At 41.0% G+C, this 20,169-nt stretch overlaps 1 protein-coding gene across 1 annotated transcript in view; it reads left to right on the top strand.

Annotated features, from left to right (window-relative positions):
• Window positions 1-20,169, top strand: part of LOC126162299 (juvenile hormone esterase-like) — an 81,835-nt gene that overhangs the window by 29,813 nt on the left and 31,853 nt on the right. The window contains exons 2-4 of the mRNA XM_049918718.1: window positions 9,935-10,072; window positions 14,114-14,273; window positions 17,325-17,510. Coding sequence (XP_049774675.1) covers window positions 9,935-10,072; window positions 14,114-14,273; window positions 17,325-17,510 — 484 coding nt within the window. The remainder of the gene's footprint in view (window positions 1-9,934; window positions 10,073-14,113; window positions 14,274-17,324; window positions 17,511-20,169) is intronic.

Raw genomic sequence — 20,169 nt, 5'->3', positions numbered from 1 at the left:
TGTGTGCCGTAACGGTGGAAAGACGTGCCTGATTAGCACATGAGAATAATGTGTTAATGTTGTTTCATTTCCTTAAGATTGCTCAGTTTCGTTTGACTTACGTTATAGACACGAGCGCCCTCACTGTGCTGTCTTCGTAAGCTTTTAGCTGAGCTATCGCCCGTTGCTTCTTATATAAGTGAAATCTTTTACAGTCAGTCTGTTGACGCTAATCATCATTTGTCTCATGGTTTTGTAATATCTTTCTTAAGATGCGTAGTTTTTTTTGGTCACCATATCTTAGCATTTTTTTAAGTTACTTATTAACTGCTTGGCAGTCCTACGTAAAATTCTATGGAAGTACGTTCTATAATCTGTTTATTATTGAACACTTATTGTTGTTAATTTGCTGTTAACGGTGGTCCAATCCTGAGAATCACTAAATTCTTACTCGGCACCCATTTTTTGTAGGACTCTATCGTCCGGAGTTAGCTTGTTGATTGCTTCCGATGTAAGTTTAATTGCATTATCTTCTGAGGATGGCACATTAATTTGACGACACTACTCAAGAAATTAATTTAATTAAAAATTTCTGCAACTGACGACTGATGATTTCTGTTCTTAAAACGTACTGCAGAGTTGCTGATAGCGATGAACCACATTTTAGTACTTTTAGTTTTGACCAACAGCATGTCATCTGATCCCACAATGTTCAAGAATATTTGAGTATTTAGTGCCAGTTTGTAAGTTGTTTCATTAACAAAAATTCGCTGAAGTGCTTGACTAATTTATATAGGATACCAGATAGTTGTGTTCACGTACCAATTTCCAGCAGATGGCAATTTGTTTCGTTGTCGTCCATCAGCTCTAACTTATGTAATTGAACACAATGTTTTGCATCGCATGTAAATAAATCAAGGACTTCAGCGTATTTTTATTAATGAAACAACTTACAACGTGGCACTAAACACTCAAATATTCTTTTGCAGTGAGGGAGCAGATGATAAGCTGTTGGTCTGTGTAATTAAAAATATTAGCCAGCTCTAACAGCTTACGGCACTAAAACAAAACATTTAAAAAGTATTTGTGGCTGAGTGCGTCATTCACCAACTAATGACCGCAAGGTTCACAAGATTCAACATGGATAAAATACCTCATAAGAAAAGTTATAGAATTTTCGTTCATACAACTAAATCTTCGAAATGTTCCAGTAGAGGCATGTGGTGTCACTCTGCGAACGAGAGGTGCCCATGTGAATCTCTTAGCGATTTATTAGGGCTCCTATCAAGCACGTAAACAGGGAACATACAACAAAAATATTAATACTGTTCACAATATAAAGGTAATAGTTGGGGACATGAACGCCCATTGTCTCATTTGGGACTTGGATGGTGAACACAGAATGGGAAGGGAAATTCCACAAGAGGTACTTATCGACGGGACATCGACGAGAATAAACTGACTTAATCAACAAAAGATTGTTGTAGGCATCAGTCCCGCATCGGCTAATTTTGCGCTACAAGTCAGTTGGGACGTACTGCAAGAACCACTCGAATCTGACCACATACCGATACCGATATAATGTGAGGATAACCTCAGTATAGGAATAAAGATCTTTCCGCAGTATAAGTGGCGTACAAGAAGCGCAAAGCGGGCAGAATACGGGGAAGAGCTGATGACGAAGCTGAACGACTTCAAAGAAAGTGGGGATGTGAGAGTAGGCTATGCAGACCAAGTACATTTTACTGGAAGGGAAGCTGAGGCCTCAGTCCCACAAAACACTCCTTCTATGTTGCTGCTAAGTCTTATGGGACAAAGAATGTGAGAGGGCAGCTAAGGAGAGGAGAGAAGCACTCAAAACATTCAAGCGACAAGCGGCACGGAAGAAAATTTTCGTGATTTTAATCGTATCCAGGCAAGGTCAAAATGACTATACAAAAACAAAGAGGGAAAGCGGGCGGAATTTATGCACTAGCTTGTCTACTTGATGCTCCGTGGCTATTGTTTGGAATCAGATTGTGAAGATAAGACGAATTAATTCTAAAAATATTTTAGAAAAAAAATTAATGGATCTTGACCCCAGACGCTGCTGAGCAGGAAAACAAAGATCTCATGGCAGACAATCAGATGAAATACCCCTTAAACGGAAATTTCTGCCTGTCTGAATTCACTGGAGCACCAGCAAGAATACAGCCCCTGGACCGGATTACATTCATTATTCTACGATTCAACACATGCCGGAAAAGACATCAATTCCTCTGTTGAACATCTTAAACAGAATGTGGACCTACATGATCTATATCCCAGGAACATGTTGAATAAGGAAGGCGCATGAACGCTCTTCGTCATACAGGCCCAACACTTCTCTATCGTATCTGTGTACGACTTTGGAACGGATGAGTAAAAACAAATCGCACAGCTAGGTCCAAACAAACTAACGGGGCAGGAAGTGCATTCAAGGACGGCAAGACTAATCGAAGAGGCAAATTCAAGCTCCCGGTAGTTGGAGTCTGCAATCACTTGCAAAACTCATAGCGATATTATAGCGATTTAAATACGCAAGAGAAATGCAAGAAGAAACAGTATACGTAATCAGACTCGTGCTCAGCACTGACACTGCTGAAATGTTAAGGCGTCAACAACACCAAAAATTATCTAGTACGCGTGTATCAGATTATAGAAGCAGTTCTGGAGCTTTCTCGCCTAAATAAGACGTACGGCATGTTATGGGTGAAACAAAACAGCGGAGTAGAGTGAAATGGAATAGAAGATTTTTTGGCCATGGAAGCTGTATGCACTGCTTCAATGAGATGTGCTAAAGTGCCACCCGACGATATTCTTGATAAAATAAGCACTGTAATCAGATCCTGGTGGTACGAAACCTTCCAACGGCCATAAGAAATTAAAGAGCGACACTATGCCGCAGTGGTACCTAATCTTCCATCACACACTTGTTACCACAACTGCAGACACAACAGAAACTTTATATGCAAATAGCACTGGAGATTCCGGCAATATCTCTACAGCCTCAACGTGGTCACATCTTCCTCGTGTGATTGCTGCAGCGGGTAAGCTGCTAACCACATTTTCTTCGGCTGCCACACAAGGTTTCAAGAAACTATGAAACTATTACAGTTTCTGGTGACTTTCGTAAATGCCTTGCCTACAAACATTAAATCCAGTTTAGCCACAGAAGACATAGCGCATAAGCTTCTATACGATTTTGTAACACACGATAAAAAAGAATATAGAAATTCAGAATCTTTATTACTTTATAATATATTAAATATGTTAATTTACGCCGGCTTGAGTGACCGAGCGGTTCTAGGCGCTTCAGTCTGGAACCGCGCGACCGCTACAGTCGCAGGTTAGAATCCTGCCTCAGGCATGGATGTGTGTGATGTCCTTAGGTTGGTTAGGTTTAAATAGTTCTAAGTTCTAGGGGACTGATAACCTCAGAAGTTAAGTCCAATAGTGCTCAGAGCCATTTGAACCATTTTGTTAATTTATTTAGATCGTTATGTTCAGTTTATATGACTGTTGTGTTTTATGGTCTGAGGCTGGCTATATTTAAAAAAGAATTTTAAGATAAGATATAATGACAGGATTCAATAGCTTATTATTTGTTGCGCGAATCGTTCACCGTTCATGCAGTACACGATTCTTTACACAGCAAGCTTCTATCTTCATTTGGTTCAGTACAACATTTCATTTACACGATCATTCGGGAAATTTTCGAATATTTTGAAACGCTATGTTCGTTGAGCTGATAGGTGAGATTTAACCACAGATCGGTAGGGCTCCAATAAGTTGGAATATTTTGGTCCAGCAGTTAATTAGTCAACGGGTTAAATCCTCAACTAATTAAATGCTGAAGTTAATTGTCAATTATTCAAATTATTCAACTGTCAGTTGGTTCTTTTTTGTGTCTTAGGATGCTTCTTCCTGCTGGTCGCCAGATAACGGGATGTCGAAGAGCCGGCGTACCCTGGCGTATTGTTGCCCGCAATTCAGGATGCATTCTAGAGATACCTTCACATTTTATAATGGCCGATTACATCTTCATCCGTGTATTATTTCGTACTGTTTCATCGCGTGGTTGGGCACATGGGTTACTCGGCTACTACTTTTAAGAATCACAATAATCCTAAGACTAATGCTGCTTTTAAACCAGGCGAAAGCCCTTTGCCCTCCAGACACCATTTGACAAGTAACCTTTTTTAACAGCAGTATGTGGGCACAGAGATATTGGCGCAATTTCTTAAGTTTCTAATCTACTAATTCACATGAATCTTGTGACCTCATTTTTATTTGTGCGACCATTCTACATTCTTGTTCGCATCCTAAGTTTATGAGTGTAATATGGTCGTAACTTACGTTTATCTACGTAATATAAACTACTTACGTACATAATTATCACAAACTTGACACTGTATTTAATATTTCGTTCGGTATCATATTTATGTTTGCTGTTATTTTGTGCACTGTATTAAATGGTGGTAATTATTTCTCACAGTTTTACGTTTACAGTCTCATGCATATATGAATAAAATGTCTGCAACAATAAAATAAAAAAATTAAAAAAATTAAAAAACAAAACAAAGTTAAATAAAAAATAAAGAAAATATGAGAAAATTTAACAAATCCAAGATAAAACAAAAAACCTCCCACAGGTGACCTAGACATGGTGGGGAGGCTTGTGTGCCATGAGAAGACAGGTTCAACCATACCAGCCACGTATCCGTAAAGGAACCAGAATAACTATGCCCATCGAAAGGCAGCATGGCTCGAAAGACAAAAAAAAAAGAACCTGTATCAGATCAGTCGTCACCCGAGTCAACAAAAATTTACATCGGTTGCCAAGCTGTGACGGTGTAGTGTCAGAATCATGATAGAGTTAAATTTGTGAACCAGAATGAAAATGTTCCTGTCATAGCGGAAAAAGGTAAATATGCCCTGGGCAGAGAGAACTAGCTTTTCGACTTATCTGGCAGCTTCATAGATATTTAAATCAAAACATCTTGACACATACGCCCGTTTTTGCGAGTTAACCCTATTTACCCAACGCAGTGAGCTTTATTAGTTGCAGGGTGTTGGCGTAGCTGCGTCTTGTTTATAGGCTAAATGCTCCTGTGCCTAAAATACGGCAGCTTCCTCAACTATAGCAAACAATATACGAGTATAATATCATAGTGCCGAAGATCTTACATGTAGTTGCTAAAAATGCTTTTCTGGGGGGATAAAACTGCTGGTGATTGATTTAATCCCGGGGAGACGCTAAAATAATTTTTCGATATCTGGGTGTAGGGGGAGGGAGGTTGACTTTTTCCCCCAGGGGACCATTACTTCCCCAAACCCACCCACTGTCAGTGTACCATTGTCTATGTATGGTGGGGTGTATAAGAACAAGTAGACACAAATTTAGGTGTTTCTAGAGGGGGATGCATCTACAGTAGCAAGCATCCGGGAGTGGAGGTTATTTATCTAAGAATGTATCTCAGAGTGGATATGCATGCATCCTAATCTTTAATGACACTTTGTATCTTACTGCACATGACATATACTATGTTGGTTGACATGTTAGACAACATCTATCGTGTTACTATATTTGACACGATGCATTATATTACATGACATGAGGTCTAATATGAACAAGTAAAAATCCGCGATTATTACAAGATGTTTTGAGGTAAATGTCTTTGAAGCTACCATATTAATTGAAAATGTAGTTAATTTCTTTTGCATCTATTACTCTGCCCTGGAGATATTCGCCTTTGCCAATGGAAACGACTGCGATGTCAAGTTTATGATCAGCCAGAACATTACCATCACCTGCCTAACAGCCGTTATAGCCAACTCTTACACAGGTAACAGCGGCGAATTGTCGTGGCATGGAAGCAGTGAAGCCTTGGTAGGTCGCTGGAGAAAGTTGGCACCACATCTCCACACACAAATCACCTAATTCCCATAAATTTCTGGAAGGGGTGCGATGAGCTCTGACGCAACGTTCAATCGTATCCCAGATTTGTTCCATCGGGTTCAGATCTGGTGATTTGGGGGTCACCACATCGATTGTAACTCGCCACTATCTTCTTCGAACCACTCCATCACACTTCTGGACGTGTGACATGGCGCATTTTCTTGTTAATGGAATACCATTGCTGTCGGGAAACGTGATCGTCATGAAGGGGTGTATGTTCTCTGCAACGAGTGTACGATACTCCTTGCCCGTCACGGAGCCTTGCAAGAGGTCCACTGGACCCATAGATGCCAGCGTGAACGTTCCCCAGAGTGTAATGGAGCCATCGCCAGCTTGTCTCCGTCCCGCAGTACAGGTGTCAAGGAGCTGTTCCCCTTGAAGTCGACGGATTCAGGCCCGTCCGTCGGCATGATGAAGAAGGTATCGGGATTCACCAGATCGTGCAGCGCTCGGCCAATGTGCCAATGTTCAGGGCCGATGGTCACCTGCCTATTTCAGGCAGTGTTGCTGTCCTTAGCTCGCGATCTAGTGCCTACCGTGGCCGCCTTTGGATCTCAGGGTCATGGGTTCGATTCCCGGCCGGGTTGGGATTTTCTCTGCCCGTGGACTGGGTGTTTGTGTATTCATCATCATCAACATCATCCTTCGTGATAGTGGCTAAATTGGATCGTGTAAAGCTTGGACTGTGTAAAAATTGGGACTTCATACGGGTCCTGATGACAGCGCATTTGAGTGCCTGACAAACCAAACATCAGGCGTAGTTGTCGATGTCGTGGTGTTAATATTGGCACATGCATGGATTGTCGTCTGCGGAGGCCCATCGTTAGAAGTGTTCGGTGTAGTGTGTGATCAGGAGTACTTGTAATCTGACGCAGTTAAGGGAACGCAAAAAGCAAGTGGATGGATGTGCACTAATCACGTGTACCAGCCGTTCGGTTTTTTGTAAGCTATTCAGAGTAGAATTAATGACAGAACACCGAAATACTGACTGTACGAAAATGAGAAGCTTCGCGGAAGTTTGGTAATCATAACATAAAATGATACCAGGCAATGAATGACAAAAACATTTCTGATTACTGGAGAATAAAGTCTATATTTTTTATATGTCTCGTTATGTCCTCCCTTTATTCTCATTGTAACTTACAATACTGTCGTCGATCCTATACTTTTACAACCACCGAACGTATTTCACAGAGCACCGTAAAAAAGTGTACACTAACTGACAACAGCGGAGTGTGTGCTGACATGAAACTTTCTGGCAGATTAAAACTGTGTGCCGTACCGAGACTCCAACTCGGGACCTTTTAATGTAATGGTATGCGATAAAGTCAATTCAGTACTTTTATTAAGGAATACTGCTCTTAAATCTCTGTCAACGTTTGTTTGTTATTTGTTAGGAATCCTGTTTCCACACTTTGCGAAGTGAAGATAATGGAGGCGTAGAAATCGCTGGAGCTTTCATATGTCTCACCTTGTGTCGTGCTGGCAGTGATGAATGGTCTTTGCGCCGTCACGTTGCTTCTGTTTTGGAGATCGCTGGCCATTGAAAGATGAGAGGTGCTGTCTTGTCAATATCAAAATTAATTACCAAAAGGCAAATTAATTTCCCCTGCTGCTCCGACGCGTCCTCTTGTGGCAGAATAAACACTAAATCTTCAAAACTCTTTGGGAGCAGGATGCAGGACTGGTTTATGTCGGGTTGCTTAAACGTAGAGACGGTCATAAGTTTAACAATGGACGACTGGCTACCTCATGTTTTAATGGGAGATCATCTGTTAATTAATTTTCACGCAAGATAATTTAGGTTTTTCCTTTATGCTCATCAGTCCAACTTTTGAAATAGTTTTCAGTTCGATACCAGAAAACAAATGTGTCTCCACTCTTAACACAGTCCTTAGAGTAGAGTGGGCGAGCTTCGCAGTCTCTGTTGTGTCCTGAATAACATGAAAATCGCTTGGCATGCTCCCAGAATGTGCGTTTGCGTCCTCTTGATGTGATGGCTTTTGGTACTAGACTGCTTGGTGTATTACCAGCCACTACCTCCCGGCATGCTATATTTTGGATCTTGAAAGAAAGCCTTCTCTCTTGAAATTATTGGCTCTCATTTGTCTTTCATCTTCAGACTTATTCCGTTCTTCCGAAATACACTTCTGCATCGAATTTCGGTGAGTTACTGGAACAATAACTATACAATAGTGTTCTAGAAACTTCTGAATCTTCCCGTCTCGTCATGTAATTACTGCGTTGTCCGTTTTCATACATTGCTCCGTGATATTCGTAAGATCCTCCACTTTCCATCATCCCAATAACTATTCTGCATTCCTCAAAATCATTAATTTTTTCACCGACTGACTCCGCGGTCGCGTCCGTCCGTTCATGCAAAGCCGAGTACCGACCAAGGGTGTCTGCATATCAAACTTCGATATCTCTTTTCCAGATTTTACTTCCATTCGTTATTATCAACAAAAGATCTCCTTCTTACAAAATCAAATGATTTTCCAATAATGATCAGACATATCATCTCTGTCAATCTTGAGACTTTTGATTCTGCTTCATTTGTTACTCCCGCAATTACAATTTTTTTCATATAAAATTCTTCCCTATCAGACAAGAGCTTCAGAACACACGTACAACATTTTTCTCTGGATTTTAATTTTTTCATTTACATGAAGACACGAAATAAATAAAGGAAATTTAAAGGACTACCTACATACAGATTTACAATACGTACCACCTAGATACTGAAGTTGTGAGAAGCGGTAGTCCAATCACCGGAAGGGCTGAATATACGTCAGTTACAGTATCTGATCCACTTCATTAATAAAAATCTCAACACTAACGTTTTATTTGCAAAGGAGATAATGTGTATATGGACTGGAAAGAGATATCAGCTCTACTGCTGAGTCGCAAACGCCGGAAGTGACACCACGTCCTAGGGGAAGAAGCGAGTGGTTTTCAATGTCACCACATCTGTCCGGGAACGTCATGCTAACGCTGTAGGAAGTGGCGCGTGTCTCTGTGGAAAGGGAGATCGTAGAATAAAACAATCATCACACGCCAGTTTCTGCTTAGCAGTTCACGTGCAGATTAAGAGATCTCTCCGAAAGCAGCATACGCATGTGCTGTACTGGATAGCCATACATACTGTCATGCGGATCATTCCCATTTCTCATTCCTCATCCAAGTTATGAAGTACGTAGTCAGTGGGCCAGCAATGGCACATACTTTTCCTTCAGTGTTTGTACGATCAGCTTATTCTACAACACTAGGGACTTCATCACCTAGGTGGCCACCGTGAGTTGCGCCTCAAATTGTCTGTTATACAGCCTCAGAGAGCAAATTATCTTCGCTATTCATATTCGTGGTTGAGACGTGCAGTTAAGCAGTTTTAGAAAAATTTTAGTGGCAGCACCATGTGGATATCCGATGAGCGTTATCATTACTGGTCGAAGTGCGCAAAAGGAGCGTCATCCAATCGTAACTGCAGTTTGCCTAACTGGAACCATCTGATAGCTAACATCATCGAGTACTTTATGCAGAATCTTTCAAGAAGCAGGCATTTGTAAATGGCAGTCACACTCGTTAGTACCATCAATGCTCTTCAGAGAAATATTTGCAGCTAGCATGTTGCGACTGTTAGCTTTGGGCTACACATAGATCAATGGATGAGTTGTCACTGACGTGAGTTTCACTTACGCTTGGAAAGCGACAGTAGGCGTCATTTGCTTCTACGACTAATACGTATTTCATGTATGTTCTAAGTCATACACTACACCTGCAATTGTGTTCCCGCGTTTTATGTCTTCTGTGAGGTGGCTTCCGGCAAGCTGCATCACATTTGACGCTGTTATGTTAGTAATGTTTCTTTGGATTGGGAAAATCAGTGTATTTGCTGTAAAGAGTTTATCTTACAATGCTATTTGCAGATGCAATAGTATCAGACTATGAAAGACTCAAAACATTCTCACTTTTCAGCCGCCACAGCCCTGTGATCCATGGACCGGTATCAGAGATGCTACCAGAGAAGGAAATATGGCCCCTCAGTTCAGTCTTATGGCAAACAAATACCTGGGTGACGAAGACTGCCTTTACCTGAACGTATACACGCCAAAGGTAACGTACACCTGTAAGCCTCAGCTTTGTGTTCAAGTTTTCACAGTTGTACTTTAAATACATATTGTTAACGAAACTATGTATGTCTCCTAAAGTCAGGATAATACACTGCTCGACGAGCATCGTTTCAATTTATTCAGGAAGCAGAAGGTAATGAATGTAGAGCAACTACACATTACGGTGCTATTTGTCAGTATTTTCACTATACAGCAGCTATCACAACCCTGCGATCCATGGAATGGTATCACACACACACACACACACACACACACACACACACACACACACACACACACACACACATATATATACTGCGATTCATTGGCAGAACACATAGAAGGTGCAACAGGTCTACCAAAGAGACTGCTTACACTACGCTTGTCCGCCCTATTCTGCAGTACCTGGAGTACTGTTGTGCAGTGTGGGATCCGCATCAGGTGGGACTGACAGACGACATTGAAAAAGTACAAAGAAGGGCAGCTCTTTTTGTATTATCGCGAAATAGGGGAGATAGTGCCACAGACATGATATGTGAATTGGAGTGGCAATCATTAAAACAAAGGCGTTTTTCGTTGCGATGGGAACTTATCATGAAATTTCGATCACCAGTTTTCCCCTCCGATTGCGAAAACATTCTGTTGGCACCCACCTACATAGGGAGAAATGATCATCACGATAAAATAAGAGAAATCAGGGCTCGCACATAAAAAATTAAGTACTCGTTTTCCTGCGTGCCATTCGAGAGTGGAACGGTAGAGAGACAGGATGAAGGTGGTTCATTGAACCCTCTGCCAGGCACTTTATTGTGAATAATCACGTAGATGTACATGTAGATGTAGCACTGTGGCGTTTATAGCCTCCTAGCCGCACTAAGAGTGGAGATACGCTAGTAGGTCCTTCTTCCCAGCCCCTGCCATCTAGGTTGCGTACACAACAGGCATGTTGTGTGGGAACAGTATCAGCTTGCCAAATTAACTAGCTTTGCAGGGCAGCCTACAGGGATGAGAAACAATTTTCAAGCAGCCTGCCACACACTGAAGGTATGTTATGGGACTAGTATTGGCCTGATCCTCAACCTGTTGTGCGGGGGCTATTTGTAAGTGTGGAAATGACTGGATAATCGTGAGGTTAACATAAGAGGGAAGGAGGGAAGGCCAAAGTGAGGGAGCAGAAGGATAGAGAGAGATAGACAGGAAGATATGAACAGGGAGATGTGATAGGAGGGGGCTGAGGGGGAGAGGAGGAGGTGGAGGTCGATAGGGAAAGGGGGCACAGAGGGAGGGAGGAGAAGATAGATAGGGAGATTGGAGGAGGAGATGGATAGGGGGAGGATGAAGGAGGCGATCTATATGGTGAGGAGGGGAGGAGGAGTGGTAGGGAAAAGATTGATTGAGAGAGGGAGCAGGAGGAGATAGGGAGAGTTAGGAATGGTCAGAGGGGGGAGAAAGGGGTGGACAGAGAGGTATGTAAAGGAGATGGTCAGAGAGACAGGTGAGGTGTAGATGGACAGGTGAGGTATAGATGGACAAAAAGAGTAGGAGGAGGAGACTGGTGTAGCATATGTGTCAAATACGTAAATGGGTGCAGATGTCGGGATTAGGCTATTATATGAAAAATAAGCTTTTGTGGAATACCAACAAAGAGAGATGGAGAAATATTTAGCCTTCGTGAAATTTTTAAGTGAAATTTCACACATGCTCATTTCCATGCATTCTGAAAGTAGTCAGTTGTCAAAAATAACACATGAAATTATGAACTTAACAAACATTGCAAATTAAATCAATTTGCGATGGGCAGTTTATAAGAGTTCTTAATATACGATGAATTTACGTAATGTGTTCTAAAGCAAGAAGTTAGTTGTGCATTGTATTTAATTAGTGAAATAATGAAAGAATCATCAAAATATAATCCATAAGGAACATTATGTTACTGGCACGCTATGTAACACTAACTATAAATAACCACATCGGAATATCATGGAAAACTGAAATAGATTAAAGGAAGGTTAAAATAAATTCACTAACGTCGATTGTGAGTACAGAATGACTTTTAGTGAGATACGACATATGCTTGAACTTGCTGGTGTAACTTTAATGTTGTTAAATTCCACAATGAACCTGACATGCTATCTGGTTGTTTATACGCACTACATAAATAATATTTCATTGATGGTTACAACGTCTGCGTTTATACAGTGTCAGTACCTTCACATTACATTGTGCTTCAGACATGAATGCAAAAATTTTCATCCGTCACAAAAAGTCAGAGTCAGTCCAGATTTGTAAAATGCGAGTCGATTTCTTAATATTCACCACAGGTGTAATTGCCAGAACAATGTCTGTTCCTTCAGACATGCAGGCATGGCTGTATCTTAACACTACAACATCCTACATACATACAGACACTGTGTAAATACAGAAACGTAACCATCAAAGACATATCCATGCCTCGACGGTCCGAAATGACGAAAGAGTATTCGTCTCTCCCTGTGCGGGACTCACGAAATGTTCGACCGTCAAGGTTGTCGACTCCGTGACGAATGGAAGTTTGGGTCGATCCTGGCGATTGCTCGCTAAAAGCGGGAAGTCTGGGTTCGAGTCCTGTTCCGACACAACAAACACTATTACGGATCGGTTTCGTAATAAATAATAAATATCTCTCTCTCTCTCTCTCTCTCTCTCTCTCTCTCTCTCTGTGTGTGTGTGTGTGTGTGTGTGTGTGTGTGTGTGTGTGTATGTATGAATGTGTGTGTGTGTGGGGTGAGGCTTATTACATGATTAATTCTACAAGTACATTTCATAAAGCGAAGTCATAGGTAGCACCTATTACCGTCCCCACTGCGAAAAATGTGTCTTACACGCCATTACCCCATCTGTGAGTGTTCATCCCCTATCTAAGCTGTTGTTTCACGCTGATATTACGAACCTCACTCAATCAGCTTTAATGGACGTAGCTGCCGGCTTTCGGGAGCGGAGATGTACATTTGTTTCTGGTAGCTTGTTGGTTGTTCTCACAGTGCGGAATAAAATGCCACCATCGAACTCTTCTTTCCAGTTTCCGTGGCTCGCATCTGTCGTCTAGGGGTAAGTTCTTTGTTTAGTAGTCAAAACGTCACCTAGTCCCGAATTCGAAACCCACCGTCGTTTGAATTTTGATTAATAAACAGCATTGACGGCCAAAGAGTTCCGGCATAAGAAGTCATCTATATTCTGCCAACGGCAGAGGGCGTACGAGCGGACAGTGGTTACGGGAACTCTCTTGTTCATCCGGTAGGAAACTGCCCCTAAAGACGGAAGAACCACTGCATTAAAAGCAAATAACGTGTATCCATTGGACAGTGACCAGTAAATAAAAAAAAATATCATGGTAATGTCTCCATTGCCAAAAAATTCCGGAATAGTCCCCCATTCGGATTTCCGGGAGAGGATTGCAAAAGCGGAGGTGACCATGAGAAAAAGATTCAATAACCAACGAAAGAATAACATTCTACTAGCCGGAGCGTGGAATCTCAGAAGCTTGAACTTGGTAGGGAAGCTAGAAAATCTAAAAACAGGACTGCAAAGGCTCAATGAAGACATAGTAGGGTGTCAGTGAAGTGAAATGGGAAGAAAAGAAATTTTCTGGCCAAATGAGTATAGGATACTATCAACAGCAGCAGAAAATTATATTACGGAAGTAGGATTCCCTCTCTGATCACCAGATCCAGTAGGAAGATGGAATACAGAGGAATGCCACTCCAAGAACCGTGTCATTGGCACATGTCAAACTACAGTTGGCGCTTGGCTTCACTTTCCAGATTGCCTTCGCAGTGGTCCCATCCATATGTCCTGTCTGCAGCAAATAATGTTAGTATTCGCTCTTGGTAAGCTCTTATCGCTCGCACTGGTGGACAGAAACATCTTCTTGCTAGGCTTATGACTGTTTCACGTCAGCCTGCATCCATGTCGAAATGGGCATCTAAGATTATGCTGTGTGATTGGGAATGAGAAAGAATAAGCTCCTTTGCTATTTCAGTATTTGTAAGTAGGAGAATACTTTCAGCTGCCGACGAAGAGTAGAAGCGACATGTTGCCGGTGATGGTGTGGATCCACGGCGGAGGCTACTCGCGCGGCTCCGGAAACACTGACGCCTATGGCCCCGACTACCTGCTGCAGCACGGAGTCCTCCTCGTCACCTTCAACTACCGCCTCGGTGCACTGGGTGAGTGACGACACTAGTGTTCTGCTTTTCTACACTGTCCTGCGAAAACCTCTAACGACACAGCGATCTTAGACACGTGGTAATTTGAATCATTCCTTCCTCCAATGGCACTCTATTCAAGTCCAGGAACATTAGGTACTCCTGTACCTCCTCGTACAATAGCTACAGTAAGCCAACCATTACCATGTGTAAATGTATCATTAATATCAATACTAAAATTAAGTCTACATCCACAGAAAACGCAGGGTCCGTCGACAAGAGCAGTGGCAGCAACAGTCTTCACAGCATTCTTCTTCTTGTCAGCAGCAGATGTGGAGAATTCAATATTTTCGATGGTTTTATAGACTGTTTGCTTAGAACATTTTTAACTGAAAAGTTCAGGTGATTTGTCACGCCAATCGAATTTCGTATTAGTAACCTTAGTTCCTCACGTTTAATGGGTTTTCTCCACGCTAAAAGAAAATACTTGCCCGAAAATAGGCTTCTAAAACCATTCCTTGATTACGATTAGTTGGACCACATCTCTCTCAGAATCTGCAAAATCCGTCTTTTGACGTGTTGTAAATCTTCTCGTTCGCAGATTCATTCACTTTCTTTGATCCTGTGGTCCAAAAAGGTTGTAGGTTCCTACAGCATCTGCTATGGATTTTGGCAGGTTTCTTTCTTTGCTTTTTTCTTCAGGCTCCCTTTGCACAGAGACACACATATATGTGATCCGGCACAGGACAAGTAACTGGTAAAAGGCAGGAGGAAATGTCACTGAGGTTCAACATTCCTATGGTAAGAACATAATCAAAGGCCCAATTGAAGATCCGAGATGGAATCCGTGGGTAAGGAAAGAGGCTGTGGCATTTTATTGTACACGGGGGAATCAAATGAAAGCCAAGTGGAACAAAGTAAGTAAGCCGGTAAACTGTTTATAATTTCAAAAGTAATCACCGTTAGGGGGTAAATATATTTATCCCACTGTGAGACAACATGGTCAATGACTTCACGGAAAAATGTTTTCGGTCGCTGACAGAACCATGATTCTACCCAGGCGTACACCTCTTCGTCGAAAACAAATTTACAGTCATGAATGTCTTTCTTCAGGGCACCAAAAATATGCAGATATCGGGACAATATTTGCATTATGTGGGCAGGCGGAAGAATGATGCCGTTCGTCAACATTCCCATGCTTGACTGTGCGCTTCAACTTTTGCAAAGTGCCCACGTACTACTGTGCGTTACGTATTTTTGGAGCACTGAACAGAGATGTTCTTGGGTGCAGATTTGATGTGGACGAACAGGTGCACACTTGGGTACAATCATGATCCCAGAGACAACTGAAAATATTTTCTATGAAGGCACTGATTGTCTTGTCTCAAGTGCTGTGAATGCATTAACAATTACGGCGATTACTTTTGAAATAATAAACGGTTTACTTATTTTTTTCCATCTGTCTTGTTTTCACTCGACTGCCCCTTATACGAGACTGCCTCCTTAAGATATTCCTTATGGAATATCTGTTGCTCTCACCGCAGGGGTCATTAAACAGAAGCCATCCTGAGCTTGCGTAGTGGATGGAACAAGTGAGACATTTGCTGGCCCAGACACAAAGTGTCCCAGCCATCTGGAAGCAGACACGACTTTTGTCGGACAGGAAGGAAAAGTTTCGTGAATGATCCGTGTTAAGGTTACCTATAGGCACGCAGGTATTTGCACAATGACAATAGTCTCTCGGACTCTGAGATGACAATAGAATTTATACACTGAAAGTGTAACAGTTGCAAGAATTAGACAAAATGGAGTCAGTGATTTTTGTCATGTATATAGACTATTAAGTCACTCTTCCACAAACGCCATAGATGTACTACAAACGGTATTCAGAACTGTCGAGACTGAATTCATTTCGTCGCTAAACACAGCTTTATCTCAGTCGCCTTTTCAGTTCTGTGTTTTGCTACAACCTTGTACACGCTGCACGTTTTCGAGATGTAAGTGAAACTTTTGTGAATGACTCACAATGCATGGAAGAGTTGCTGATGCTCCTCGATAGTAATCTGGGTGTTTCCAGACCATGCGGTCGCCCTGCGAGCAACAATGGCTACTCATGTTGTTTTTAGGCACGGTATATGGTTGTAATTCTGTTGTTGACATGACAGTCTGGACTATTTCGTTCACTGATTGTACTTGACACAACTGCCCTTGACAAAATTTACTGGAAAATCTGTATCCTGTTGCAGACTAATTAGGTCCTGTACACCAGGATTACTACTCTGGAAATGAATCCATTGACATTACTTTATACTACAGATCTCCGTAAAACGCAACTGAAACTCATTTGATAACTAATGGCTGTGGACACATGACCATTTCTTGCTACAAGAAAGAATACAAACAACATCAGACTACGAGTCGATGCGCAATACCTCTATGTTGCTCATTTATATTATGAATCCATTTTTGTAGCATTCGTTGGGCTGATGCACAAATTAAAACTGCTCTAAACCAAAAGACCGGTTATATTATATTTTCTCGAGTACATGTTGCACTATTGTGTGATTTAGTAATGAAGGTATCCTCATGTGTAAGATATTCGTGACTTTCAACAGTGATATATTCGTATCTTTGGACGGAGACTACTCAGGAGGACGTAATTAGGGGAAAAATAGTTGTATGGGCCAGGGTGATGATCATATATCTATTAAACATAGTAGTTACATTAGAGAACTTAAAAAAAGAAACTGAATGAAAAAGTATGATGATTTCTGAAATTTCCTGTCTCATTGATGGTTGGTAAACATTTAAAAACACTTTGACTACACCGTTACCACATTTTCCTCCTGTCGGATGTTATCCTTAAGAATATCCTAGATTGTCTCCGCCTTTTACTGCCTCATTAGTAGTAGATTCATCGGCCAGGACACTTCCGGGTTTTCATTAATTTGTTTTTATGAAAACTGCATCCTTGTTACAGCGTTTCAATAACTTCAGTTACCACCCGTACTCCTTCCTTGACAGCATCTTTGTCAATCTACTAACGACGATCTGTTCTTATTATGTGGACAGGATTCATGACGACAGGAGATTCCGTGGTGCCAGGTAATATGGGCCTCAAAGACATGGTCATGGCCTTGCGATGGGTCCGTGAGAACATCGCCAACTTTGGTGGCGATCCCCACAACGTCACCATATTTGGAGAGAGCGCCGGCAGTAGGGCGTGCCACCTTATGATGCTGTCGCCCATGGCGAAAGGTAAGAATCCTCTTACAACATCGTCTTAATTAGATAAATCATTGCAGAAATTTAATACCAAGCACGTTTCAACAGGAGCTTTCCTGTCTTTGAGTCACACCGCCTTCTCTGTAAAACGAGAAAAAAATAAATAAAAATTGGAAAGCAACTACCGACGCAAATATTAGTGAGGAAGTTGATACCATTGAAAAACCTAGGATAAGTTTTTCGCGTCATGTCAGTAAAAAAGGAATCTCGTAACAGTGTCCCAAATAGCGAAGCGCAAATCTTACTACAGGTATAAAAATAATCCTACAGCAAACATGAGCAGAAATTATTCACTTAATGTATTTTATCGAAGACGGAAGTTAGCAGCTTATCTACAAACATAGCAGTCAAAGAATGCCTCGATATTTTTACAGAACTACTATATAGAGCAGGTGTCAATCTTGTACAACTTGGAGACATAAAACTGCCCACAGAGTAATGCTTACAACAAAATAATTCACAGCTTGAAGGTACTCTATACAAACATCTAGACGGCTTGATAATGGGGTCTACCCTCAGCCATATTTTAGCAGAAATCTTCATGGAGCATTTCGAAAAACAGTTCCCACATAATGAACCTCACAATGATAATATCAGATATTGGTAAAAATATGTAGATGATGTACTGTGTCTGTGGAATGGCACCAGAAGACAACTGAACACATTCCTAGTACATCTAAACTCACAACAGAAAAACATACAGTTCACCATGGAAACTGACTACTTAGACCTCAACATAGATTCACTGAAAATACAAATGGTTCAAAATTTACAGAAAATCCGACAACAATAGACGAGCTAAACCCCTCATGTTCACAACACCCGATAACACACAAACATGCTGCCTTCCTTTCCTTGGTGCATCGTCTTACATCCAAACCAGCGGCAACAGATTTTTGAGACAAAATTTGACACCATTAAACCTATTGCATTTAACAATGGCTAACCCTTGCCTTAATTTACTACTCTCTACACAAGAAACAAAGAAGAAAAATGTTGCCCTACGTGTGTGCCCCCTCCACAGCAACATTTATATGTAAAACCACCTGGTGTACTATCCCTTATTTAGGAAAGTTGTCAGACAAATTGGCCAAAACTCTCAAATCATACAGTTACAAAACTTCATCTTATGTAAGAGGCACTACAGATAATATCCTATTTAACTGAAAGGACAGAACAGATCGATTAGGTAATAGTGGTGTTTATAAAATCACTTGCAATGACTGCAACAAACTGTATGTTGATCAAACAGGCAGACGCATATCAACTAGGCTGACTGAACACGGACGCAGCTGGAGATTATGTAAATCAGACCATCTTATCCAAGCATGCGCTGAAATAAGAACATAGATACCAAGTGCACACAGAATAACTTCACAGAGCCAACAAAGGAAGAAAACTAATCCTGTAGGAAACCCCTGAGGTAAACAAATATTTAGCTCAAAATCCCCTGCTGATTCTAAATGATCAGCTACAGCTGAGCTCATTCCCACGGGGATGTAAACTTCACGTGAAGATTAACTCACCACATGCCCATAGACCCCTTCAAAGCTGTACAAAATTAAAACACAATACAATATTATATTCTTTACCTTCCTTACCTCACAGACTTCAGCACTATAACAATATAACTCGTATTACTGTATTTTAATCATGTACTGTGTTTAAAATTGCCCTTTACATTAACTGTAATTTACAATGTAAAACATGCATTTTGCACAACGTAAGTGACTAGTGCTCAGTTGAATCAGGTGTGCTTAATATTGTCCATTGCGTGAAGTGTGATTTCAACGTTGAAAAACAAGTTTGGTGTACAACATTCTGTGCAAGTTTATTGTATTTTTCATATAATGTTTACGTACCTAAGAACTAGTGGCCTTTGCACACGCTAGTCAGTTGTTTCCTGAAGTTAGTAGAAATAAGAAATTCGGTAGAATAAAAACAGTGTACTTGTCATTCAAACTTAAAAAAGAAGAGGAAAGAGTTATACTGATTGAGATTCTTCCAAGCTAGTTTTAAAAGTTCGAGACGAGTTTCACTTAGTGATGCAGAACCTGAATGAGAGTTATGCTATGAATTTAAACTGTATGTATGTCTGTTAGGGAATGAATGAGACAGCGCACTTCTTAAATACAGCCAATGGCAAGTACAGTGAGGAAAGCGTGTAATAGCATTATTATGAGAAATAAAAATTATAGCTGTCGCTAACTACACACCAAAACGAATATGATCAGGTACTTGAGTATTCAGTCTTGTAACAGCTATTTCGACACAGAATGATCATTTCAATCGCCATGATACCTTACGCATGGGAATGCTGAAATTGTCATTACTGTACTTGAGGATGATTGGTAGAAAAATACAGTAATTCATTTTAACAGTCGTCGGTAGTTCCAACATTACTTTAAATATGTACAAGCTAAGGAGAACCACTATTCAAAAATTTTAAACGAAATTGTCATTACTCGTGTCAGACCGGCATGTGTAATTACCATGTCACCTAGCTAATTTTAATTTTTGATCCGATTTTTGATATAGACTCCAAGCAAGTCTATTAAAATTATACATTTGTATCCTTGTCGAGGAATCATTTCAATGGTAAAACTTGGAAGTTTCAACAACTTATTTAGTG

The sequence above is a fragment of the Schistocerca cancellata genome, chromosome 2, assembly GCF_023864275.1.
Source record: "Schistocerca cancellata isolate TAMUIC-IGC-003103 chromosome 2, iqSchCanc2.1, whole genome shotgun sequence".
Taxonomy (NCBI): domain Eukaryota; kingdom Metazoa; phylum Arthropoda; class Insecta; order Orthoptera; family Acrididae; genus Schistocerca; species Schistocerca cancellata.
The sequence above is the reverse complement of the archived record's forward strand: the minus strand, read 5'-3'. Positions and strand labels throughout refer to the sequence as shown.